The 18,244-nt window shown below is 45.3% G+C and overlaps 1 protein-coding gene across 1 annotated transcript in view; it reads left to right on the plus strand.

Annotated features, from left to right (window-relative positions):
* The first annotated feature begins 1,211 nt into the window (after positions 1 to 1,211).
* Positions 1,212 to 18,244, plus strand: part of Pappa (pappalysin 1) — a 242,848-nt gene continuing 225,815 nt past the window's right edge. Inside the window, exon 1 of the mRNA XM_059254461.1 lies at positions 1,212 to 1,617. Within this exon, the coding sequence (XP_059110444.1) occupies positions 1,212 to 1,617 (406 nt within the window). The remainder of the gene's footprint in view (positions 1,618 to 18,244) is intronic.

An 18,244-nucleotide genomic window follows, 5' to 3' on the forward strand; every position in this document is an offset into this window, starting at 1 on the left:
TGATTGGCTGAAGCTTGAAAGCGGCTGCCCAGGGGCTCAGGAAAGAGAGGACCCACTCACTGTAGTATAACTTTAAGAAAATTTGGGGAGGGAAAAGGAGAAAGGCAAAAGAAAGAGGAAAAGCAGGAGAAAGCAAAGAAGAGGAGAAGGAAAGAGATGAAGGAAGAGGGATAGAGAGAAAAGAATAGAAAAGAAGGAAAGTGGGAGAAAAAGAGAAAGAAAGAGAGAGCGAGACTATGAAAAGGAACCCGAAAACCAAGTTTCAACGCTCTATGTGTTATGGAAAAGGGAGACACGTAACTGCAAAGGGCAAAGGGGGCCCTTGTCTCTCCCGCCACGAGGCAAAATAAAAATAAAAAATAAGGGGCGGGGGAGAAGGGGGAGCAAATCAAAACAAAACAAAACCAGGAATGTGTGTTTTGAGCAGGAATGAGGAGAGCAGGGAGGACCGTAAGGGGGTGTGTACAGAATTTCATTAAATTGTTACTTTAAGATTGTCTTCTCTGAAAAAGAAAAGGAAGAGGGGGTGGAGAAGCTGGAGAGAAGGAAAGGAGAGAAACGGCAAAGTAGAGGAAGGCTAGATGGCTCGGCCTCTCCACACCGATTGATTGGTCATGATCCCCGCAGTTTAAACAGGGACTCATTCAATTGGGAAGGTGGAGTGCTGGCGAACAGATTAGCACACGCTTGTTTACTCATCTTCTAAGGGATTTTTTCCCCTCTTTCCTTTCATTTCGTGAAGAAGGAGGGAGGGGAGGGGGCGGGGGGGGGGAGAAGGGGGCTGTGGCTTGTGTTATAAAGGACGCAAAAAATAAATAAATGAGAGCATCTTGGGGGGAGGAGGGAATTCAGCCGATCAGTGTGTTAGAGGAGATTTTTTTTTTTTTTGAAGAGCGAGAATATATAAAATAAAATGAAATAAAGCAAGGAGGAAGACATCCAGCTGTTAGAGGGGGGAATAAGGCAGATAAAGGAGCGGGGAGAGAAATTAATTGCCAACCAGGAGGAGTTGGACTGTATTTTTGAAAGGTGGGGGGAGTGGAGCACACACTTGAGGAGGAAAGCGAGAAAGAAAAGAAAAAAGCAAGTGGAAGGGGGGGGGGGGCTAGCCCGAGAAGGGGGGACAAAGTCAAGGCGCCAGCGGCTCTAAGAAGCTGGCAGCTCCGGGCGGCGGTGCAGGGGCGCAGGGGGGGCGGGGGGGACCGTCGGACATGCGGCTCTGGAGTTGGGTGCTGCGCCTGGGGCTGCTGAGCGCCGCGCTGGGCTGCGGGCTGGCCGAGCGCCCCCGCCGGGCCCGGAGAGACCCTCGGGCCGTGCGCACCCCGCGCCCCGCCGCCGGCCCGGCCACCTGCGCCACCCGGGCGGCCCGCGGTCGCCGCGCCTCGCCGCCGCCGCCTCCGGGCGGTGCCTGGGAAGCCGTGCGCGTCCCCCGGCGGCGGCAGCAGCGGGCGGCGAGGGGCGCCGAGGAGCCGAGCCCGCCTAGCCGGGCGCTCTATTTCAGCGGGAGAGGGGAGCAGCTGCGCCTTCGGGCCGACGTGGAGCTGCCCCGCGACGCCTTCACACTGCAAGTGTGGCTACGAGCGGAGGGGGGCCAGGCGTCTCCAGCGGTGATCACAGGTAAGGCGAAAGGGGTCCCGTCCTCTGGCAGATCACCCCGCTAGTCTGGGGTGCGGGCGGCGGGTGGGTCTCCGGGAGCCACCCCTGGAGTGGCGCACGGACGATGGAGGCGAGCTTCAAGCCTCGCTTTAACCCATCTGCTGAATGGGCGCACTGAGAAAGGATGCTGCCTGGCCTCGGGGGAGCTGCACTTGGGAGCTCCGTGTCTACGGAAGCCCTCAAGCTAGGGCTGGCTGGTCCCCAGAGTACCCAGAACATTTAGGCTGTGTTCAGGATGTGCAGACTCGGTTTCGGGATGGGAGGAAGGGGAAACATGACCCAGTTGGGTTGCATATGAAAGGAGTTTAGGGGACCGTTAATTTCTCTTTACTTTTTCATGGAGGTAATTCTTCATTAGCCCGGTTACCCTGCAAGTCGGCGGGGACCAGGTTGTGGTGATTGTCAGATTTAGAACTCCTAGAAGTACCCCCAAAGTTGCTCTCTGACCGAAGCTTGCCTCTGGGATCCACCCCCCATCACCATAGCCACCCACACTGCCATTCCCGGTCCTTGGTTTGAAAGCTGGTTGCCCGTCATTCGCGGCTGGGGCAGACCTTCTTAGCGCATACTCTGCCAGCCTTTCCCAGACTCAGCTGAGAATTGGGGCGCTTTTCTCTTTGGGGACTTTCATGAGCCCATAGTTAATGTAAGTTCTCCCTCCTCACCCTCCCTCTCGCCCTTTCGCCGTTCCACAGCAAAGCCCATAGTGAAACCGGACACTTCGCGAAGGCTGCAAGCCTTCCAAACGCCTCAACATCCATTTTCCCTTCTAAATGAATCTGTGGAAATGCCTTTAATGAAGCAACGAGGGGTGGTGGAGGGGGTGGCGCTGGGGGGGGGGGGGAGAAGCAAAGTTTTGCCTCTTCTGTCTGGGAGATTCCCTCACTGCACAAACAACCTTGTCTGTCCTGGGACGTCTTAAAGCGAGAATGGGGGATCCCCCATCGCGGCAGCCAGCGAGCGGGCAGAGGCTTTTCGCGATCTCACCTCTTACCGCTTCCACACACCGCTCTCAGGCAGTCTGTTGCTATTTTGCCTTGGCTTCGACCTTCTCTAACACCGTGCTGACTCTCCTATTTACAAGAAGTCCCCTTCGGGGGACCCAAACTCTGCTATCATGCCAATAAAATATGTCCTCAAAGCTCCCACTTTCCCGCTACCAAAGGAGAGCGAGAACGACTCCCCACACACATAACTGACGTCATCGCTGCCCCCCCCTTCCCCCGAAAAGGAGAGGGAAACCGAGCTCATTCACTTTCAGCTCCCAAACCTTCGTCAACCAGAGAAGGGTACAATATTGAGCGAGGGAGACAAGATTCAAAATAATCATGAAGAAGATGATGACAATTCAGGACTCTCTCTCTCTCTCTCTCTCTCTCTCTCTCTCTCTCTCTCTCTCTCTCTCTCTCTCTGTGTGTGTGTGTGTGTGTGTGTGTGTGTGTGTGTGTGTGTTTCGCTTTCAAAACACAAGCGGTCTGCTGCTTGGAAGTGGTTAAGAGAAGAGTAGATCTGGCTTTGCTGGTCTTTATCTGTTGTCAGAGAATCGGAAGGGATCCCCTGGAGAGGGAAGCCCCGGGATTACACAGAAAGTGGGTGCATTTCATATATACATATATGCAAATCTATGTCTCCCGGGGTTGCATGGGAGACTGCCTTCTACGTGTCTAACTCAGACCAAGGTCTCTCTTCCTGTTCTCTGGAACATGCAATCCACTCTCACAGTGATTGTTGCAGTAAAATACTTTAATTGGATCGGGGATGTTAGGTTATTATTGCTCATATAAAATGCCTGGTTCATTTTATGTGTGGAAATAACATTCCTCACAAAACAGGAGGGAAGAAAAAAAAAAAACAGTAAGTAAATAAATAAATAAATGGCACGGCTGCCGTGTAGCCCCAGAAAGCCAAGGAGCTTTTCTCCAGAGAATTCTGGTGGATTCCCCCCTCCCCTTCCCTAGTTGAGTCGGAGCCAGATTTGGCGGTGTGTAAACACCTGGCAGGGAGCCAGAAAGACTTATTCTGCCTTATCCTCCACACAGCGCATACTGTGGGACTAAAGAGAACCTGCTTCTCCTAGAATTAAAAAGCAAACAAACAGAGGGATTTTTTTTTTTCTAAAAGTACTTTTTTGGTTCCCTGCTCGGTGATTAAATTCAAGTTGAAAGAAACCGGACCCGAAGTGGGTGATAATGCGCATCCTCAGGCTGACTGCAGGACCTCGGGTGCCCGGTTGGCTGCCTGACCTCTGTCTGGGCGTCACCACTTTCACAGGAATCCCTGGTCACCTATCGCCAGAGCAGTCATTGCTCAGCAGGGTTTGCAACTGCTATTTCGGGCCCAGGGCTGCTGCCTCTGTGTCAGGCCAGCCTGCCTTACATCACTAGTCTGCACGATTCAATTGGGTTTCGTAAAGGTCTAATTTTACGGTGCTGTTAACCGGGTCTGTAGTCTGGCAGAGGCAGGCCTTGCCGCTCCTGGTAGGCGGGTGTGCTCCCAGATCCGCCTGCCCCTGGTACTATTTCTGCCAGGGTTCAAACTTCACTTCATGGACACTGGTTCAGACAGGCTCTGAGAGAGGCAGGGGAAGGAGCAGTGTGCTTCTGAAGCACAGAAAGCATGCCTTTTATTTTTCTGAAAGGGAAGGTGAATACACACCACACACACACACACACACACACACACACACACACACACACGGTACTGCAGCTTGTGCAGGAAAATGCAAAGCCACAGTTAGAAAGTGCCAGGGTGCAGGATTCTCCTGCCAATGCTGAAAGATACTTTAAGAACCGAAGAGTCCTTTTAAGCTGCTATGAGCAGGGTCCTTAGAGGTTCTACATCAGTTATCATTTAGCCCAATGGGAAGAGTCACAGAGGGCCAGAGGGTATGCTGGATGGCAGAATTCAGGGTCAGCAACTTGGACTTAACCCCTGGCACTCCTCCTTCTCTGTCTCACCCACTGCCTGGCAGAGAAAAGAATCTCATAAACATCCACCTCTTACCACACACAGACCCACCATCCAGGCATTGCATTGTTGGTGGTGGTGGGGGTGGGGTGGGGGTGGTGTGTATGTGTGTATGATCTGACACACAACACATCTCTTTGCTTTTGTACCACACCTGACAATCCAGACCCCTGCCTCCATCCCTAGCCAACCTCAACCATGCTCCACCACTCTTATAGTCTAAAAGAAGCAGAAATCAATGGAATCAACTTGCTCCATGAAGCAGAGGCGCTGAGTGGCAGTTAATCTTACTAAAGATCCTCCTGACCTGTTTAGTAAGGGAAAAGTGGACCCCAGAGTGCCACACTGTTCCTCTTCCACTCCTTTCACACTCCTCCTGCATTTCAGAGCTCTAGCTCAGGAGAAAGGAAGGGGCTGAAACTTGCACCCCAACCAGCATCTCTGCTGGCAGGTCCTTTTCTTTTGTTGTAAGCATTGGGATGAGTTAAGTTTCCTGACTGTGCCCGGCAGTGGTGGCACACGTCTTTAATCCCAGCACTTGGGAGGCAGAGGCAGGTGGATCTCTGTGAGTTCTAGGCCAGCCTGGGCCACAGAGTGAGTTCTAGGAAAGGCACAAAGTTACACAGAGAAACTCTGGGTTTCCTGGCTGCTCTTAAGAACCCTTTTCTTCCTCCCTTCCATAGGTCATTTCTTCTTTCTCACCTAGCCCTTTGAAAACTCTGAAGCTTCATTTGAAGTTCACACATGAGCATGAACATGAACATAGCTCTCTCTTTAACAGTTGTAACTCTACCTGGGATGCAGAATATTGCACTGAGCATGATGGAGTATTGGTAGCCAGTTTACCTCTCTCCTTGTCCAGTTGTGACCTTGAGCAAACTATCTGACTCCTCCTGGCTGCAACTTCCTCATCCACAATTTAAAGGTGTTGTGAGTACTTGTATCACAACAGGGCTGTGCAAATGGTGATTGAGCTCAAGGGTGTAAAGTACTTAGAACTGGCCTTGGTACTTAGTGGGTGCACGACAAAGATTTCTTTTATTAGACAGGATTTTTCAAAGATCTTGGGCTTTCTGAGCTGAAGACACTGAAACACAGGAAGCCTGCTCTCCCAAGCAGTGTACTTCAAGTTTGCTTTACACCTTGCAAGGTGGGCATTGGCATCCACACAGACTATAAACACACACACACACACACACACACACACACACACACACACACACACAGAGAGAGAGAGAGAGAGAGAGAGAGAGAGAGAGAGAGAGAGAGCAGTCTGTGTTGAAGAGTTGAAGGGAATGTAGATAGTCCCACCCAAGAAGGAAATGTCAAAGTGTTTGGCTCCTCTGCTGTTCTGCTGTTTGGAGGGCAAGGGAAGTGATCATCTGGTTGCAGAATGTTTCCACTCCCTTTGACATCTATAAACCAATCCATGATTTTCCAGATCAGAGAATGAGAAGGGGAGAGGTCTCACCTGGAGATTAGATTGAACCTAGCAGTTCCCTTTTTCTTTTCATATCAAGTCATCAGACTGACCAGGCTAGAAATTTCTCTCACAGTTCCTTGCTCCGTCATTCTTCCTGTGGTTCCATTCAACTGTCTCTCCAGTATCTAGCTTGTGAATGGGCACAGTGACTTTGGGGTAGTAAAATGACATACAGTTATTCAAAGTACCCCTAAAGAGTGCAGGTTCCTATTTGGGATTGAGTCAAGGGTACCCACATCTAGCAAGCACACACATTGCCTTTTTCCGGTGCTTTGGCTGAGTCTTCTGGAAGGCAAGCCAGCTTGTGTACATTTAGAACATCCCATTATGAATTTTGAAGGACATCTGGAGTGAGCATTGAATCATTGGGGACCATTAAACTCTAATCTCTTTGACTTTGGTCTTCTTTGACCTGTGGGTGACTCTTTGCTAGTAAGAATCAAAGTGAGTCCAGGACTGCTGGTAACTGTAAGTTGCACAGCTATTTGGCTTGCAGAGGAAGCACAGAGACCCAGGAACAGGAAGTGAATGGTGATCACAAATCACCAACCACAAGTTACTTGCTCCTCCCATGGGTTCTCTCCTACCTCCCACTTTCCCCTATTCTATTGTCCAAACATGGACAAATAGACATGATTTAGGCTGTTAAGCCTCAGAAGTACCCCTTTCCCCCTCTTCACAGAGGAAAGTAACTTGGAGACCCAAGATGTAGAACACTCAAAACTGTGGAACAGAAATGGTTAGCCCAGATTTAGACTTGGCAGCCAATTAGATGAAGCAATTCAATGTATAAAAAGGACACTGAGGACCAGGGCCACACAGACCTCCATTGCTTAGAGGGGCCTATAAGACATTTTGATCTATTAGCTACCACTCCCAGATGCATGTGGAATGTCCAGCCTCTAAAATATCCTTTGGCCTGGGCACGGTAGCACACATATATGATTCAAGTACTAGGGCATCAGAACTAGGATTACCACACATTTGAGGCTAGCCCAGTCCACATAGCAAGCTTCAGACCAGCCAGGGCTCCATAGTATGACTCTATCAGTCAATCATGAAACAGCTCAGCTTGGACTCCATCCCAGGGTTCCTGCTGCATTGGCCCTGTGGCTAGCCTGGGCACAGGTTGTTTTCAAAGCCTTCTTAAGTACTACTGAAAGACCAGCAGAGGGAGAATCTCAAAGATTCAACTTGATGTCCCTTTATTTTACAGGTAGGTAAAATGATGCAGTAAATGGAAGTGACACTCTTTGATTCCAGAGGAGCCCAGGGTTAGACTTACGACACACCAGGAAGCAGGCAATCTTCCCATCTGAAATCCCTGCTTGCTATCAGCTTATGGTGTCCTTGGGCCTTGGCAGTACATTTTTTTTTTTTTTTCCCCAGAGCTCTTCCTGTGCCCCGAGCCCTGCTCTGTCTTCCTGGGGCCTCCTTTAAGATAGACACATGCCTGAGTGGAGTCACACTGAGTTGAGTTTCATACACTTGATTTCAGGTGAACTCACCAGTGTTGGATGAGAGCCTCTCCAAGAAGGAATGGAGAAGGGAAGCTTAGCTCTGGAACATTCTCTACTTGTGTTCCTGATATTTGAAAAACCTCTGACCTTTAGCTCTTTTTCAAGTCAGCACTGGCTGTAGGAAGACAAAAGACCCCTCTACCCCTGTTTCCCAGGGAGAACTTCTTTGGGGGCTGTTTATATCTTGTCTACTTGAGGCAGAAGGCTCCTGTCCAACATGCATCTGTTGCCTTGGTTTCTGGATTCTCTTTCTTTACAGCTTTGCTCACCCCTCAGAGTCTCCCCGTTTTTCACTTGTTACGTGGGGGGACTGTGCTCCCTGCCTTGAGGCAATCACTGGGAATGCTCACCTGGGACCCTGACACCAGTGCTAATTGACTTCCACGGTTGGGCCTCTTGGGCATTGCATGCTTGGAATTGACAAACAAGAGTTCACAGTTCAGGTCCGGGCTTCATGTCCTTCTAGGCTCTGTGACTTTAAACCAGTGAGGCAGAATTTTGTTGGGTTTACACAAAACAGCTCCAGCTCATCATTGTCATGGAGACCAGGTGAGACTATGACATGAGATTCTCTCAGCAGAGATTAGGACCACTGCTTATGCCAAAGTGGGTAGGAGGAAGCCTGCATTTGTGCAGTCAAAGTCATTCCTAGAAAGGTGCCTGCGTTATCCCCGTTCACACTGCAGATACTAGTGATGGAGCCAGCCAAGCCTCTCATGTATGGGACCTCACTGGACTCCTTTGATGTCAGGACTTCACAAGTCCGCCAAACCTTGCCAGATACTGTCCTGTGACTTTGGCAGCTCTTGACTGCCGTCTGGGATCGTTGTTTTCAGTATGCAAAGGAGAGTCAAGGATGACATGAAAACTTTACACCATATCCCCACATCCTTAGGGAGCCTCTGGAAAGATACTAGAGGCCACAATCCTACTTCACACTTCCTTTCCACCCTACTCTGCTTAAATCACAGCATTCTGCAAGATTCTCTTTGTGAGGAAAAAAAAACACACACACCTCCTTTACAAAGTCTTTAAATGGACAGGGACTGACAGGGAGGGACTTGAAATAGTGTTAGGTGTGATTATAGTATTGTTAGCACATATTCTGAAAAGATCCTAATCTGTTAAAAAGGCACACTGGAGCATCTGTAGGTTGAGTTGTGTTGTGTCTATGTTGTTGTTGTTGTTTGTTTTAAAAGCTCTAAAAATATAGAAACGTGAGGTGGAAGTGAGGATGGCTAAAAAATGATTGGTGTGTTGATAACCACTGTTGAAACAATGCTGTGGAAAGTTGGGGTTTTAACACATTTTTATCCACCCTTTTTCAAAATGTAACTATTTCTACAATAGGAAGAAAAAAAAATTAAAGTGCTGGAGAGGCAAAGAAGGAGACACCACAAAAGCCTTAGCATTCTGTGAACTGAGGGGTTCAGGGATACAGGGAGAGGCTCAGGGACTCTTCCAAGGTCACAAGGAGATTAACTGAAGTCCTGATGCACTTTAGGCTTCAGACACTCGGATCCCTGAGCCCCTTTCTCTATACACCTGCAAACTCTGGTTACCATGAGCAGCTGGGGAAAGCTCGAGAGAAGAATAGAAGAGATCATGTAGATAGGGTAGTAGAGACTTGCCTTGCTGGCTAAAATGCTTTTGAATGACAAACTTCTTTGCTGTGTAGGACTCCCCTCTATGTGGAGAAACCGGGCATCCTTGGCCCTGCTCATAAATGTAGGGAGATGTATACTGCTTATTGCAAATATCCACAATGTAACATAATAATATACACCACTCAAATTTGCACATGGCTTATTTCTCTTTTACTAGTTCCTTTCTCTCTATGCCTAATTGCCCAGAGTGCCTTCTAGCATCCTCTGGAGTCTTCAAGAGGACTGGGAGAAATGAATATGTGTTTACTGAGGACATATTTTGCAGTGATTGTCCATGGGACTCAGGAGTCAGCCCCATTTGATTTCCTGACTCTGGCACCTACTAGCTACATGATCTTGGAGCTGGTACTCAGTATCTGTAGTTTCTCCTTTGCCGTCTATAGCATCCAGCTACCACCAGTTCCTACAGCGTGGGATTTTTCTGAAGACTAACAGGGTCTCCTTGTGGAAAATGCTTAGTAATGGAGTCTAGATGACAGGTAACCCAACAACCGCTAACTTATGTTAATATCACTTACTAGGACCCTTGCTGCACACTATTTTGAATTCTTTCAATGATTTTGTGACTTAGACATGTTTATCTCCTTTGGCAAAACCAGGAATTCCCTTCCCCTCCCTTGCAACTCAGGAGAGATTTATAACTTCCATTATAACACGAAAACAACAACAAAAATAACTGAGCAAAGGTGGGAATAAAACAGAAATGGTGATTGCTTCTTTTGACGGGAGGAGTGGGTACTCAAAAACACGCTAAGAATGAAATCTCAGCAATGAAGAGAGAATTCAAGGCACAGTCAGTCTGTGAACTCCCTGTGTAAGCACTCAGCTGGTCCTTCTGTGAGTCCCTGCTGGGTGCTAGGCATGGTTTTGAGTGCTGTAAACTCTTTGCCCTCAGGGAGTTTATATTCTGGGTGCTGGGAGAGACGATGACAAACTAGAACGAAGCCAACTGACATGCCATCTAATGCCAGCTCAGTGTTAACTCAGAACGGAAAAAAGAGAAAATAAAACTGAGTATGTGGATGGGTGCTGGAAGTGTAAGGTTTGAGTAGACTGATCGGACAGGGCTTTCTTAAGAGAAGCATTGGAAAGGCGGTAGAGGGGCAGACTTGGGTCTAGATAAAGATGCAAGCTAGCAGAGGCTGGTTCTGAAAGAAAGCTTGCTTTGTAACTTTGGCCATGTTACTTTCCCTTTCTAGACCAATGTTTTCTTGTCCGAGGCATGAAAGATGTTACAAATTTATCCCCACCTTGGGTCTAAAGGTCCTTCTAGCAGACATCTTTTACAGCCTTGTAAGCCCAACCAAGGCTATCCTAGGATATAATTGTGACATTTGTACTAGCTCTTGTTTTCTTCCATTTTGGCTTATTTTCTTCCACTAGGTGGTGCCTGGGCCTGTTACCCTCAGGGGCAAAGTGCCCACACACTTCTTTCCTTCTGTCAAGAGCAGTACCGATTCTCAGAAAAGAAAGACCCACGACGTTTTCTTGCTAAGGTGTCATTGACTTACAGCACTTAGAATTTTACTTTTTCATTGACATATACTTTAATGACATCCCCAAAAACTTGGTGCCACATACCAAAATCACAGTGGAAGGGTTTCACTCAAAGACTGACTGGAGACATTATTTGGTGAATGTCATTATTTGGTACTTCCTAATAGCTGGAAGCCATCTCATTAATACCAGAAATAATTACAGTTGTCACAAATTCCCACCATAAAAACCCTCATTGGGTGACTTTTCTGATAATTGTTTACTAAGTTATTCAAACTTCATAATTGTGTTTACTAGACAAAGGCCAATCTAGATGAACTCCCAGACAGCACAATCAGTTACTGGCCTATTAGTCTTTGTTATCATGTACATCAGAGACTATTTTGTTCATTAAAAAATATTAAAATTCAGAGGCTAGAGTAAGAGTTTATTTGGTAAAGTACTTGCCATGCAAGAGTAAGGACTAGCATGTGATCTCCAAAACCCACAATAAAAAGAAAGCCACAGTAAATGCTTGTAATCCCAGGGTTGAGGAGGTGAATACAGACTCTGGCCTGGAACTTGCTGACCTGCCAGCTAAGACTAATCAATGAGTCCCAAATCGCAGTGAGAGACACTGTCTAAAAGAAACAAGGTATGTCAGGTCCTGAGGAATGATACCTGAAGTTGACCTCTGGCCTCCATACAAACATGCACACATGTACATGCACATATGTGCATTCACACATACACACACACATACACACACACACACATACACACACACACATGCAAGCACAGACCTGAGTTTGCACAAACACACACACACATACACACACACACACACATGCAAGCACAGACCTGAGTTTGCACACACACACACACACACACACACACACACACACACACACACACTGAAACTCTGAGGTATGAAGCCACTTTTCCCTGTGTTCTTCCAGAACATCCAGTGTCGTTATCCCTAAGGTACATATTGCTCCTTCTTCCATTCTCTTCTTACTGTGCTGCTACTTCTCATGCCTACTGCTTTTACTAAAACTTTTCTTCAAACAAGGGAAAGAAAGTGCATGCATGCCTGCCTCTATCTCTCAGTGTCTCTGTGTCTCTGTCATCTCTCTCCTCGTCTTTCCCACCCTCCCTCGTGCGCGTGCGTGCGTGTGTGTGTGTGTGTGTGTGTGTGTGTGTGTGTGTGTGTGTGTTCTGGCATTATTTACTACCAACTCAAGGTCCTTAGAAGCTTGGAAGGGAAATCATAAACATTTGAGAACCTTGTAAGGTACCAGACTCCAACCCATTTGAAAAGTACAGCAACAGATAAATGAAAAATCTAGGATGTAGGTTGCCACAGAGACTATAAAGCATGAAATCTAAGAATTCAGGTGGAGGTGGCACTGCCCTACCCCATGGTGAAGAAGTTGCTCTTGAGTCTGCCCTGTATCCATCTTTTCTCAATTCCTATTGCTCTGTGCAATAGGAACCACAGCAGAGCAGAATGTGGCCAAATGGGCTTATGTGGAGAGGATTATTTTCCCAAATGAGACTGGAGATTTTTTATGTACAGAGGTTGCTGAGGACATAAATAATGATATGGCAGCCAGCATTTGGGAAGAAGGCAGCCCTGCTCTAAGAGATGCAAAGCTCACTGTCACAAACATAAGAAACGAACACATTCTGTAGTCAGTCTTACGAAGCCCAAAGAATAAAGGTGTGTGAGTGCCAAAAGGATGTGTCTAGATATTCAGTTCATGGATGTGGGACTGAGATGCTGGTGAGGAGCGTGGGTAGTTGCCAACAGTGGTCAGGTTTGGAAGGCATTGTCTTCTAAGTCTTAAGCCAGGAGAAAGAGCAGTGAATATTTTTTCCATACTTTCTCAGAAGTCAGTTAGTACAGCTTTGCTGTTGGCTGTCTTATATCTCCAAATTCTATTCAATTTAGGTTCATAGACCAGACCCAGCTGTGCACTGAAAATGACAACATACACCACACATTCTGCAAGTCCAAAGTGGAGCCATTTCTCCTCCAATACTCCTGTGCCCTTATCTTATTGAGTGTTAGCACCTCCTGGTACATCATTGATCCCCTCAGTCACAAACCCATCTATCCTGCTTTGCAACACGTCGATTAGCAACTGTTTTTCTTTAAATTATGCCTTCTCCAATTGAAAAGCCCACTTTTTTGAGCCCTAACCCTTCCACCCCCTCCAGACTATCTACCAACACTGGATGACCAGATTTTTCTGCCACTAAAAAGAAAATATAACTCTACCACTCTTAGCTGAAGGCTCTTCAGCAGCAACTGAATTATTTAAAGTTCCCTTAAATGCTGCAGGCTTTTTATTACATCACTGTCTTGGCATATTGAGTATTCCTGTATACAGTTTTACGTCACACTTAAGGCTCTACAGCTTCCTGCTAAAGGCCTTACAAATGCCTGGACTTCTTTATCACACTTAATTACATGCACATTTGGAATCATATCAATCTCAGTTTCTCCCTTACCTAGCATACAAAGAAGCTCATATGGTTTTCTGTTTTGTTTTATGTAATGAATAGATAGATGGAGATGAGAACCAGGCTAATATCTATTGACTATGGGAGAAAGCTCCAGGAACCTCCCAGGCATGGTGCATTACGTAACCCAAGCACATGACCTGTGTTGTGCGTCACAGTTAGAAACATTACACAGTGGTTAATTCCATTTCCCCTTGAGCAGAGAGGTCAGAAGGGAAAAGAAATTTAGCCTTCCAAAACAGAGAGAGGAGGGGAGCAATGGATTCGTGGGCTCCTCTACTTGTATTGTGGCCTGTCTAATCCAAGCCACATTTTGGTTTTCATCTCCCCATTCCCAGTCCCTGGCCTGTTTGCAAACTACTTGTTTTGTGTCTTCACTGCAGCACATAATCCTTAACTTTACACTTGGATCTCCCCATTCTTCTCTAATCAGTATCTTCCTGAGCCTGCAGGGCTTTTGAGTTCTATCTGTTGCTCAGGTCTGCATCCACTTCCCTCCTTTCTGATTGAGGTCCTTTCCATCTGCTTCCCTTAACCTCAGGACCTTGAAGCCTATCCTCATGATTTAGGATTCTCTGTGCACTGTTTATATATCCTTGGTTGAAGCACACATTTTCATCAGTAGCAATGGAGATAAAAGCAGCCAGCTTCTAAAAAGCACTTACTGTGTACTGTGCCCTCTGAAATTGTGGTAGGTAGCTGCATGCCTCACCAAAGGACCCTCTGCTGATGGGTAGTGAAACTGAAATCCAAAGCCCATCTTCTCTCTATCTTCAAGCTGGTCCTGTTGCTTAGAACACCACTGGTATTCAGTCAGACTAATCTTTCGAGAGGATGAATATATGAATCAATGAATGAATGAATGAATGAGAACAATAGTGCCTCTAGTGGCCAGTGCAAATAGTTAAAGCATACAGACTAAAAAAGAAAGAAAAGAGAGAATAATGAAAAGAGGGAGAAAAAAACCTCAGGAAAAATCTGAAAGAAAATGATGAGACTTCAAAATATGGCTTATAAACATCTTTGATGATGCTTCAGCAGAAAGACAGTTCTATTAGAATGACCCCCACCTTTAAGTAGTATACTGAGAGAAATATGCTTATTTCAAAGATACTGTCTTTGTCATGTTCCCCCAAAATACTCAACGAAGACACGTTTAATCCTTTGATAAGCACCCTGATGCATTTTGAGCTGAATTGAAGCATGCAGGAGGCCTTGGTGCCTGAATTACGGAGCTTTCAGCGGAAGACTAATTCTGAAAATACAAAGTTGATTTGTCCTAGATATTTTTGTGAGGTTCAATAGCAAATGAAAATTCACTGGGAGAGGTAAAGTTTTCCTCCTCCCATATCTCTGTTCCATCCTTATATTTAATAGGTCATTACTAAGCAATGTTTACATGCTGTATGTTAACCAAGGAGATGGAGACTGAAAAGAGAAGCGGGGTACAGCTTCATCCCCTGAGGACCTCCCAGTCCTTGTAGCGGAAGCCGAGTGGTAAACAGATACTTGACATCATAGTAACTGCTATAACGAAGCAATTAATAGAGTCCCGTGGAAGCAGTGGGAGTGAAACACTGTGTTGTGGAACACCCATGTTTATCATGGGACTAGAAAGTACTCTGAGAATTCAAATCCGTAAATGACCCATTCCATTCCAAAGGATCAGGGCATTAGTCTATCGGTAGCAGTATGCTTTACCTTGCATAGGAGTATGCCATGCATGTTGTTTAAAACATATTCATGAAGATATAAATCAATGAGAGCATATGATTGACTCATGCCTCAACTGTTGATATTGACCCAGAGTTGCTTTCCGGAATATAACGGGAGAAATAATTATTGTGCAGTTCATTGATCACCATCCATGTTCAGACAGCCCATTATGTTCTCCCTACATGTTATTTACCACACTGTATTGAAGTTGCTTAGGTACCTGACTATCTCCCCCATTGGACTCTGAGCTCTTTGGTAGTAGACACCATTTTTGTTTCCATCTTGATATAATTACCATAATTTAGAGTTGTACTGGACATATTGGTGCATATTAAATAAACTTTGTTAAATGAACAAATGAATTTGAGATGGATCTAAATAAAGAAGAATATGAAGCTGGCTGAAAGAAGTTACTAGACGGCTAAGTGTTTTGAGAGGAGATATTATAGGCTTTAGGAAAATCCAGATAGTGAAAGCAAATACACCATGAAAAGCAGTGGCTGCTACAGGTGGCCCTGGCCTCTTAGCTGTTAAGGTATATGTTGCTATTGCCCTTTTCTATCTCTCTGTCTCCATTCTTTCCAAGTAGCTAGGGTGCTATCTGCTAGTTTTCAGTGTTTTCTTCATGGCTCTCTCTAAGCCCACCCAGTTCTAATTGGTGGTGTGTGTGCCTGCTTCTCCCACATCTCTCACCTGTGCCTAAATGATCTCTCTTCTTTTGAGATTCATCATGGCTGCCATTCCTAAGGACCATTTCCAATGTCTTGGATGCACAGGGTGCAACAATTGTTTTTAAGTGAATACCTAGATAGAAAAATAATGCAAATTTACAGGATACATAATCCAGGCTCCCTGGCACACAGAGAACTTGCTGTTGTAAAATGGGAAAGAAATCCTCACAACTTCCATCTCATTTTAGAGACAGAGAAGGACTAGGTCTGAGTTCCCTTGCCCAGTTCCTTTTACTTTAATGTGTTAGGATTTGGACCCAACATGCTCGAATTTAGATTAAAAAAAAAACAAAACTCAGATAATCAACTCCTATAATCAGACAGGACTCTAACTGTCCTCTTAACCTGGGAAGCAAGCCTGAAGTCCAAAGAGAAAAAAATGATCAGTTCTATATTCCACATTGATGCAATGACCACTCAGAACTGACTCAAAAAACCTCCGCGTGTCTCTCTAAATCAATAAATACATAGCATGAGCTCAACACTGTTAGATATAGTCATGGATAATACGGAACAGGTCTCTGCCCTTGTGGACTTTGTATTCTTGGGAGAAGCGAAGGCTATAACCTAGTAAGAAATAATTAGCACTTATAACTTGATTGTGACAGTCATGATTAGAAAATAAAATTATTGGAGGCTGAAGAGATTGCTCAGTAGTTAAGAGCACTGACTGCTCTTCCCAAAGACCTGAGTTCAAGTCTCAGCACCCACATGGCAGCCAGCTCAAAATTATTTCTTATGCCAAGTCTCTCTGCCTGCTCAGTGCCTTGGCTGCATTGTGGGACTGACCAAGTGGTAGTTTCTCTGTAGTGTGTGTGCAGTGTAGTACGTACGGTGCACAAGATACATAGGCTGTGAAGGCTGCAGAAAGAGCAAAAAGAAAAAAAAGAAAGAAAATAAAAATAGCAAGCTTTGGAGAATGGCTACCACAGAGAAACCTTGGCTCATATGTCAAGCTGAGGCTTGCATGAAAGAAGAGAAAGATTGAGTGACAGGTGTCAGAGACAGAAACAGAAATGCCAGTGAACAAGCCATGGCCAGGAAAAGTGGAGCACAGAGGCAGAAGGTAGGAAAGCCACTGGAAGATGCATATAGAGAGAGTTGAAAATAGCTCAAACCGTGAGATGTCGATATTAATCTACATGTGTGAGAGTTTCAATCAATGGCCCATAAGTTTCACTAAACATTTTCCAGTAAGGGGACTGGATTAGATGGTGGCAAGTTAGGCATCTCAGTCTCAACATTATCATGGATGAACTGATTGCTGAAATGTTTTTTTTTCATGATTTAGTATTTTGATGAATATCATTATCATTTATTTTTTAATACCATTTCCACCTAATATATCCAATTTTCATTCATATTTTAGACCAATGGGGCAAAGATGGGTTCTTCCATTTGGCTTCAGGAGAATTTGAAGAGATTTATGGATTTCGAGATGTTGTGGGTTTTTTGTTTTGTTTTTTGTTTTTATTTATTTATTTATTTATTTATTTATTTATTTATTTATTTATTTATTTATTTTTGGCCAAACTTTGTGGTTGTACATACTTTTTTGGGAGTCCAAACTTTTCATCAGCCCCAAGGAGTGACTTAAACGCTGAGAAGCAGGGAGCATCCCAGGTCATCCCCCGAAGGCTGTTCCCAGCACGAGAGTCAGAGCACTGGAAGGGATCTGTGAAAATGAGAATGTTGATGCAGAGATGTCAAATCAGACTGAGCAATTGCACTTTCCGTCACCCGCACCCATGCTGGAGTAAATAGAACTGGGGCTTTTATTCCTCTGAGGAGGAATTAGTGTATCCCTTAGAAATATAATCTACAACTTTGTTTATTCAAACTCTGTTCTCTGGGTTTCTCTGAGCTTTTAAGTAGGCAAAGTCACTTCTATTGTTGCCTGAAATGTTCCTGCTGGTATCATTCACTTTGGATTTTATTTATTAATTTTGCCCAGCCCATTCTGTCCTATCAGTTCTTAACTTCTTCCTACTAGTTCCCCATCACTCTTTCTTCCTTCACTCCATCCCTCCATCCTTCCTTTCATGAGTCTGTGTAATTGTTCATTTACCAGGCTTTGGGCTAAGAACTGGAGCATGAATTAGATGACTCCAGTTCTAGTTATTATGCTACTCTGAATTCCTTTAAAAATTTTTTTATAATTCCCCCAAACAGTCCACTGAACCTTGCACTTCCATACAATACAGTTTGAAAAGCACTTACTTCAGAATTAAAGTATGCTGTCTGCATAGCTATACATGGAAGTATTTCTTGTAGCTCTTGGAGTTTGAAACTGTACTGCCAGGCGTGTCTTTATTATTATTATTATTATTATTATCAACACTGATATTTTTGGTCAATCCTCCTTTTGATTTTCAGGTCAGCAGGTGGTGGAAAGCTGATAGAGAATAGGAAATGGAGCCCAGCTAACAGGGAAAACACCTTCGTAGGTGGAAACAAGACAGACAGCTGTCAATAACTTGGTTCCTGGGACCTTCCTTG

Source organism: Peromyscus eremicus, chromosome 2 (genome assembly GCF_949786415.1).
Source record: "Peromyscus eremicus chromosome 2, PerEre_H2_v1, whole genome shotgun sequence".
Taxonomy (NCBI): domain Eukaryota; kingdom Metazoa; phylum Chordata; class Mammalia; order Rodentia; family Cricetidae; genus Peromyscus; species Peromyscus eremicus.